The 9730-nt window shown below is 37.0% G+C and overlaps 1 protein-coding gene across 1 annotated transcript; it reads right to left on the bottom strand.

Annotated features, from left to right (window-relative positions):
• Positions 1-3394: 3394 nt before the first annotated feature.
• Positions 3395-5159, bottom strand: insl5a (insulin-like 5a). Its single transcript, XM_029430239.1, has 2 exons — positions 4988-5159; positions 3395-3543 (listed from the first exon to the last, which is right to left on the bottom strand). The coding sequence occupies exons 1-2, from the start codon at positions 5157-5159 to the stop codon at positions 3395-3397; spliced, it is 321 nt and encodes a 106-aa protein (XP_029286099.1).
• Between the last annotated feature and the right edge of the window lie 4571 nt (positions 5160-9730).

The following is a 9730-nucleotide window of genomic DNA, read 5'->3' as shown; positions in this document are numbered from 1 at the left end:
TGCATTACAGAAAATAAAGAACTTTATCACAATATTCTAATTTTCTGAGACAGTCCTGTATGATTCCCTATGCTGTTTTAGCACCGCACGGTGTGCTGGTACCCGGCAGCATACAAGAATCGTGTCACGGGAATAGCTGCTCCGCGCTGGTCACACACAACGCAGCCGCCACGCGCAGTCAAAATCAACGGGTTTGTCACATACCTACATGTAGCCTAGAGGTAACAGTAAAAATAAATAAATAAAAACGTAGCCTACATAAAAAAAACTAAAACCTGAGTACCCTTGTTCACCAATGGAGTTCATTTGAAACGAGTACTACTCGAGGAATAAATTACTAACACTCATCCTTACTAATCCTTAGCAAGCCATCAACTCAGGCTAACGTTAACGTCTGGCGGGCTGCAACTTAAGTCAACAACAACATTTCATGACCTGAAGTCTTACCTTGTAACAATCACACAAATAAAATAGTGTTGTTACTTCGTGGTTCTTGTTTCTTCTTCTAGTCAGGTAATTGGTAGGTTGGAATCGTTCGCGCTTCAGCCATGTGTCAGCCAGCAAGCCTCAGGCGGTGTAACACTAAAGGTGTGAGTAAAGGGTCCGACTAGAATGTTGGGGCACCTTTGCCTTTCGCGTCGGCGCCATATCTATATAACAAAAAAAGAATCAGTAGCCTACTTTTTATTATTGTACAATCTTCGTTCGTAGGGGGGCGGGCACAGGTGGGTCCAGGCTCTGTGTTAGGGGGGCACTGGCCCCTCCCCCCCAGAACCGCTACTGGCCACGACTACAACATCGTCTCCCGGCTAGTTTCATACATCCAGAGAGCTGAGCTAACGCTGATAGTGCCTGTACTGTTTACTGGCTTCTTCTTCTTCTTTGGTTTTACGGCAGGTGGACAACCAGCGTTAGGTTCAATTGCCGCCAGCTACTGTGTTGGAGGGTAGAGTAGAATCATTTTATTTGCCTTTATTTATACAGGTAAAATCTCATTGAGACACATGGTCTCATTCTCAAGAGAGACCTGATCAGATGGTAACAGTACCATACAAAGTTACAGACAGACAGGACACTAAACACAGAGGTAACAGTCAAATAAAACATCATAAAAATCGTCATTGAAAGTGCGAAAGTGCGTAAAATGAGGTATAGCACGAACAAACACCGACAGATGAATTCTCCAGCTTTTTTAAAAAGAGTTTAAAATCTCCTAGGGATGTCAAGCTGGACAGCTTAAGTTCCTGCTGAAGCGTGTTCCAGGTTGAGGGGGCAGAGAATGAAAAGGCCTTTTTTCCAAGTTCCGTGCGAATTGAGGGGACGGACAGAGTGATGTAGTTCTGAGATCGTAGCCCATAGCTGTACTGTTTTTTGTGATATGTAAGTGGATATCTAGATGGGCAGCTGTCCAAGCATACATTTATAGATGAATGTGTACCAGTGCAGAGATCTGCGCATTGATAGTGATGTCCAGTTGACTAAAGAGTAAAGCGTGCAATGGTGTGTGAGGGGTTTACAGTTGGTTATGAACCTCAGAGCCCCCCATCTATCCCAGGGGTTCTCAACGGGGGCGCTGGAAGCAATATTTTTGAAAGGGGGGGGCGTTTGTTTTTTAGGCTATGCAATGTTGTTAAATCTAAGATTTGAAAAAAAGAGCGAGGCAAAGTCTTTGTATGTGTAAATTTACTTGGCAATAAACCAAATTGTGAAGTGATTCTGACCAGTGTTCAGGCAACTTTGTGTTGTTTTTAGACTTTTATTTTTATTTTGTTGAGCGATTAAGTACTGCTTGAAAACAGCTTGTTCACTAAAACTCTAAAATCAAATTCCGTTTTTTGTGTTTTTCCTCATTTTAAACTGTTACACTCTTAGTAAATTGTAAATAACTGCCAGATATTGAAAGTTGGAGAATGGGCAAACGCACTTACTCACAGGACATTTTCTGACCTTTTTATTGTCAAAATAAGTAAAAAAGTCCAGGACATTTTGAGGCTTCGGTGTTAAAGGGTTAAGATTGCAAATTGTTTTGCATTTCTGATAGGCTGCTGTGTTTAACACCAATTAAAGTTTGAATATCAAACTTCTTAATGTTGCATTTGTTTAACATTTCTATTTTTTTTGCTCCCTGGGTACCTGGCGTATTAGGGCAATTGAAGGTAAAAACAACAACAACAAAAAATTATTTTAATAATATAATATTTATTATTATTTAAAAATATTATTATGTAACTCCAATCTCAGAGAATTTGAGTTTGAGTTGAGGGCTGTCAAGCAATTAAAAAAATGAATAAAATTAATTACAACCTTTGTGATTAATTAATCGCGATTAATCGCATATAACAATATTTGCTTTTTAACGCGTTATTTTTTCTGTGATTAATTAATCGAAATTAACGCGTTAATTCGACAGCCCTAATTATAACATAATATAGCAGCCTAATAAGAAAAATAATATAATAATTTAAATACTAAATTAATATAATCAATATGTAATATAAATAATAAATACTAAGAATAATACAAACAGAATAAAAATCAACAATTAAATTCAGGGGAGACAATTAGCCTACATTTGACTGTAGACGTGTTTACGTTTTTCAAGTTTTACTTGCTTGTTATTTGTCCAATCCTTTGGTTTATGACCAAATACTTGCAAAGCTAATGATATTCACTTCAGCCTTTGTGTTAGGTGCTAGTTGCAAACAAATGTTAGCATGCTAACACATTGTAATTGCTAATCAACGTTAGCATTGGCATTGTCATTGTCATTTTTGGGCTATTCTGTCACTTGTTGATGTTATGAGGATCATATTGACTCTAGGTTTGCTGAATATTGTTTGGTATCCAGGGTCCAGGACTGCAACTTTGAAAAGACGTCACACCTCAAAGAATGTAAGCCCCGTGCAAGAACATTTATTTGACAAAAATAGCGAAATGCTAAAATTCAGCACAAGTTTCCTTTAAATACATCAAAGCAAAGATGGAAATTTTACAAACTTGCAACCCTATGAATTTGGAGTCAAATACAGGACACAAACCCGGCTGAGATATCGTTCCTCTCTTTACACAGAGTCAGAGTTGGAAGTATTATATTCCCTAAGTGCATTTACCTCAACCTAGTGTCCAAATTCTCATAGGTTAATTTCATATCCTCCAGCTCGGGTTCAGATGTGGTCCACATTCACATCTACAAACCTTACAAGTTAAAGAAATAACTAACAAAAACATCAAAAGGAATTGGAAAAATTGTGTGTTTGCGCATTATTGTACATACAATACAGTGATCATATTGTTTCAGTATTCAGTATTTTGATTCAGATTTGGTTTCTTCTAAGGCGAGATGGGAGAGAGCAGAGTCATTTTGGAGAAAGAAGAATAGAGAAGGGGGTTCTCCTTAGCAGAGGAAGGTGAGGTCGCTCTTCCTGCAGCCCACCTGGCAGCACACATTGGTCAGTATGTTATTAATATCCCGTCTGATCAACCCGGAGCCCGGGTTGCTGCTGCTCAGACTCTCCAAACTGCTCTGCTCCTCTGTTGGCAAACCTGTAACAACCAAACACAACAAATGTTTAAAGAAACACTCTGACATAAAGTAAATTGTTCAAATTCAGTCCAATAAGCAGGACCTCACACACTTTTCCTCCGCAGGTTTCCAACAGCATAATAGACGACGGACTGTCGTCAGATCAATCTCGTGTAAATGAGTTCTATGTTCCTGTTAAATAAGGAAACTCTAAATGACTGTACAGATTAACTCAATGCTATTTGTCTTCTCCAGTGTCACTTTACTTTTTCTAATCAGCACGACTGAGAGGATAACTGGGTTTGTTTGTGTGTGACAGACAGTAAGAGAGAGAGGCTGATGCCCGGGGAATCATGATATGTAGGATCTGATAAGGTGAAACAGCAGACAACGTCTCGGCGCTGAGGCACCTGTCTGCCTGCACACCCACCACACTGCAGCCACTGGATTATTAGTGTCCATATCTTCTTTGTGTTTTACAAATACAATTTATTATTATTATTATTATTATTATTATTATTATTATTATTATTATTATTATTATTATTATTATCATTATAGTTTATTACTATTGTGGTTTTCAGTACATGTAGCAAGATTCACAGCACGTTCACAGCAGTGGAACGCTGCAGGTCTCCGGCTTTCAGAAACATGAATCCCCTTTAGTTTGATAACTGTGTTATGTATGTTAAATATCACTCTGCACTTTGCACATTCAAATGTTGACGACTGAGTCAATGAAAGTAATATCAAAACACATGAATGTAATGAGAAAGAACAGTTTCTGTCAGATATGATCATTCTGGTGAGATTTTACAGATGTCTTTCAGAAAGCTTTAGCAGACAAAGAGGTACAGTATAAATTACATTTCCACAAAAGGTGGATGCCAGATGCAGGATTCACTCCAACATAATTTTAGCAAAATATAGTTTGGAAATACATCAATATCTTAGGGTTTTATTACCAGACTGTGCAGTGCTTAAACCCTTAACAAGTAGTTTGTGTTTCCCTGTGGAGCTGCAGTAGAGGGATAGTAACACAAATAGGGAATTCTTGTACTTAAAACGTTATAATTTTGAATCATATCCATTAGATTTGTCTAACTCAGACTGTTGAAGCCTAAATTAATTTGAGATAAACTTTTAAACAAGGACTGTGGATTTTGTCCCCATCACTTAGTTTGGCCAGTACAGAATGATGAATGACTAAAGTCAGCAAAAACTGGTTCAACGTTCAAATGGGCACCTGAATATTGTTTTAAGACAGACTTTAAAAATGGAGAACATATCCTTTAAGGCTAAATCAACAGAATGTTATTCTTAATAATGCTTGCTTGTGTATATGTCTAATAATAAAGTTAATCCTGAAGCAAGGAGAAAATCGGTAAAATGTTAGATAAGACTTTTTATCACTGACCACTAATTCTGTGCCTGTTTTGAGAATAAAAGGTAAAGCCGTCTCACCGTCCATGTCTGACTCACTGAGGAATCTCCTCCAACGGGAGCCTCCACAGGTGTAAACGACAGCCCTCAGGAACTCTCGACCGCAGAGCTTCACCGCCTTCACCTCTGCTCTCACCTGGACCACACACACCACTGCACACAACAGCAGAGGCAAAACCCCCAGAGCACGCATGCTGGATACCTGGAGGAGGTTTGTCTCTTTACTGGTCCGGTCTGTTCCTGAAACTAACTCTGTTATCTTGGTGGCTGTCTTTGAGTCTTCTTTCTTGATCCTATGCTTGCATCTCCCTTTGTTATATACCACCCACCTTTCAGTTCAATAATTCGGAGTATCTCTCCACTTCCTCCCACTTACTGGCCCATCCCGACCACTCACACACACACACACACACACACACACACACACACACAGTCCTCACTCTGTCATGACAGTCAAGTCCTTTTATGTTTCCGGTCATCTCCGCCATCACCAACTTTAGCCGTCTCCCTGAGAAAGACGAGCATTAGCCTTTTACAACCTTCAACTGACAATCACATTAGATGGGTGCAGCCTCCTCTGTGATTGCACCGACCTTCATTGCACCGTATGGCTAATTGATGCAAAGTGATTCCCAAACAGGTGTCTCATCTGTTTACAACACTTGATGGCCCGGTCGTCCCTGTTTTTACAGCAGTTTGGTTCCATATGTTAGGAAAAAAGTCAATGTTGACAGTCCCATCATGCAGGTCATTATGGTGCTGCTGATGGTGAGGTGTGATACTCAGCATGACATTTCAGTTCGATCATTAACGGTGGAGGTCCCACTTAGGATGTCAATTAAATGATATTATGTTCAGTTGGACGTGCTGTGTCGTTGTCCCTATGGTAGCAGAAAACAATAAAAGAAAAATAGAAAAGACCTGATTTTTGGAAGAAAAAAAGTCAATTTCAAACATTCGAAGTTACTAGAAGTCTTTTAATTGTTGTTTTTCCTTTTGAACTAAAAAAATTTACTTGATTGACAAGTTCAGCAGATGGATAGAGTTTAACCAAACCTCACTAATTTCCTGATAAAAGTGACATCTAAAGTTACAAATATTATTTTTGTTGGAACCAAATTACACAGTTCTACAGCCACTTTTACATATAAATATATTCTGTATTAATTGAGCTGTTTTTGCTCATTAAACAATGGATTACTGAAAGGTGACATCATTATTGACTGATACTTTGCACAAAATCAAAATATTAGCTATTATCTATTAGTTCCACACTCTAAAAACCTAAAGACATTTCTTTAAATGTGTCTCCTTATTCATAGACTTGGTGTTGATTCATGTTGGTGACATCATCAGTCGGACAGATTGGGGAAAACTCAGGCAACAATTTAGCAATGGGTCAGTGAACATCATGTTGTTCTAATACTGTATGTACAGATATGTTCAGCAAATACATAAATACAAGATAAACATGAGCATGAAAATTCATGACTTCTGACAAATGTTCCATTATTCATCAGCCAAAGTCCTAAAAATGCTCAAAAGCTGCTGAGCTCCACCTCTGAGGTACCTGAGCAAACTCCCTCCGCTGATAAAGACTGTTTGATATGATCGAAAGCTCTGCAAAAAGCCAGTAAGTCGACCTTCAGTTTGTTTTGTTTTGTAAGACTAAAACAAAGATGTTCATGATCTCATTCCTTTCAGGTGAGGTTATCATGCAGTATCAGCAGACACAGGTTTATTCATTTAGCTCGACTATACTGGATGGCTAACATGTTTTCTACCTTTACGATGCTGCTCTGACTCCTAGTTTTCTTTGCGTTATCTCAGCAGCATGAAGAAAGCCCACCAAAGAGTTTTTATGTTTGAGTCTGGGGTATTTTGTCTGTATATGTTGAGCTGATGTGCATCGATGGCTGTAATCAGTGGTTGTTTCATTATGATGAACTTGGTTTGTCCGACTGTTATGATTAAGAATTTAAATCAGAGGTGTAGAAGATTAACTTAAATGACACTAAATGTCATACAATGAGCAGGGTGAATGACATAATGTCAAACTGACAAACTGAAAACAATCTAATGTTAATCTAATGTCTAGCTGACTTTGTTTGCTGATGCTTGTTGAGCCCAAGCAGTGATAATTCGGTTCTAGCAAACTGAGCAGCAGCTGCAGTTCAGCAGAAAGGGTTGGTGGGAAGCTGTTATCTGTTATTTAATTACAAAGCTCCTACATGTTTTCCATATTCAGCCATTATGTCATGACTGAATTTTAGAATTAAATTGACACTAAAATGTGAAGATTTGAAGGTCAGTGATTGTAGCTGACAACCAATTTTTACTCTCAATAAATAAAGAAGGCTGTCTCTTTGTTCACAAGTTTAATGAAAGTAAAGTTGCATTGAAGTCAAATGTACAAGGGGGGATGGGGATGTCCATCTGCCATAATCCAGACTAGAGAAAATCATTTAATATGAGTTTTTATGTACAGTTTATATACTATCCTAAAAAGTCAAAAACAGTAAAGGAAAATGCTCTAAGTGGTAAATATGCAAATATACATTATTTATATAAATTATTAGGAATAATCCATCAAGGAAACTTTAAATGATTTTAAGTAGAGTTAATGGAGCATTTCTAGGTTTCAAATACTGTCATTATTATGAAGCCTGATTACACAATTCTGCCATAATATTATGTGCTAGATAAATTTAAATTTAAAATGTCTTCTTTTTTTTTTGGGTTGAAAATTGACATAATTGTGTCCCACTAAGCCATACTTATACTATACACTACTATATCTTTAAAATAATATGTATAAAATAACAAAACAGTAGTACTGTAACAGTACAAATGTGATATTCACTATACAACCGAAAAGTCCAATGTGATGTTTGCAGATAAGTTCTGTCCTAATGGGATTGTTCGTATCTCAAGGAGACACTTGGTCGCCATTTCTCTGAGAACCAAATCTTACAACAAGAGCCTCCAGATAAATGGATGGAAGAGGCACAAACTTAATTGGCTCAGGAATACATCAGTGTGTGTGTGTGTGTGTGTGTGTGTGTGTGTGTGTGTGTGTGTGTGTGTGTGTGTGTGTGTGTGTGTGTGTGTGTGTGTGTGTGTGTGTGTGCGCGTATGTGCGTGCGTGCTGTGTGTGTGTCCACCTAAGAGAAGAGAAACTGTTTACTGTGTGAGCTGACCATCAGGTGTCCGTGTGTCATTGACTGACTCAAGGAATAATGGTTTCAAATTGCTGACATAAAATGCTATAAAGCCATCAAAAGTGCACTAACACAGACTGCAGTACAGTATAATGTCAACAAAAGGCAAAGATTACATGTGACAGTATAGTACTTTCAATAAAACCTCATCAATTGTACCAAAACAGTGTATGATCTTTGCTTTCACTTCATTTTGAAGGCACTTTTCTTCCTCTTTCTATCAAGCAAACAATGAAAGCAAAGGTAATCAGAAAACTTAATATTTGTCTTTTTGCCTCCAATTTTACATACAGTATATATATATATTTTTTTAATGTTTTTTGCACTATGTTACATTTAATTTAAACTCCAACTACATATTTCACCCCTTTCTTAGTTAGACCGTATTGTACTCTCCCACACAGATGTCTGTCTCCATCTGTCTCCATCACTGTGACCTGTCACGTCCCTTCTGAGAAAATGTTTGTCCGAATAATAGAGTTGCCATCTTCATGCCAGGGGTAGCAACATTAACTCAAGTACTGTAAAGTACAAATTTGAGGCAGGCTACTTGTTCTTTATCTGAGCATTTCCATTTTACGCTACTTTATACTTCTGTATTTTAGGAAGCCTCACTAACTGCATGCCCTGTTTTTGTTTTTGCTGTGTTGTATTTCAGGAAGTTTTTTGTAACACCTTGGCCAGGGACTACAGATGAAAAATAGAATAAAATGTTTTTATACCATATGTATTTAGAAATGTGCACTGCCCCTTTCTTATATAGACAAAAGATACCTGCAATTAAGAGGGAATTTTACTCCACTACATTTATACTGACAGGTTTAGTTATTTTACTTTTCAGACTTAGATTGTACGTACTAAACAAGATAACAATACATCATGTTTTATGTTTTGTACATACAATATATTAAAATATACCCATCAGTACAAAAAATAATTCAAATCAAATGCTGTGCCTAAACTAATCTGCACAATCACAGATAGTGAGATATGTTACCCATATTTATAGAATTACTTAGGATACACCAATGAAATATAAACCTTGAATCTGAAAGTATTAGATTTTTGGTTGATACTCTTAAAAGCTTAATTTAAGCCATATGAAAACATTACCTGTGAGACTCCATCTCCATCTGGTGAACATAGAAGTAACTGTCATGCTGTGACTGAGGTTTATGATTAATTTCCCCCACCAATATACACCTTATATAACTCATCATAATACTAATAAACACATTTGAACAATTCCATATGTTTTCTTCCCTGTTTGCAGTTAATGCCCCCAAGAATAAAAAGGTGCTTGTTTACCTGCTGCAACATCAAAGTGATGTAATAATTATAATTTAATATTTATTTATTTATTATTATTATTATTATTATTATTATTATTATTATTATTATTATATTATTATTATTATTATTATTATTATTATTATTATTCTGACATGGGCCCTTCTGCATTATGAGTAATTGTGATGCTCATACTATTGTGCTTTTACTTAAGTAAACATTTAAATGCAGGACTATTACTTAGTATTTCTAC

The sequence above is a fragment of the Cottoperca gobio genome, chromosome 4, assembly GCF_900634415.1.
Source record: "Cottoperca gobio chromosome 4, fCotGob3.1, whole genome shotgun sequence".
NCBI classification, from domain to species: domain Eukaryota; kingdom Metazoa; phylum Chordata; class Actinopteri; order Perciformes; family Bovichtidae; genus Cottoperca; species Cottoperca gobio.
Note: the sequence above shows the minus strand (reverse complement) of the source record. Positions and strands in the feature narration are given on the sequence as shown.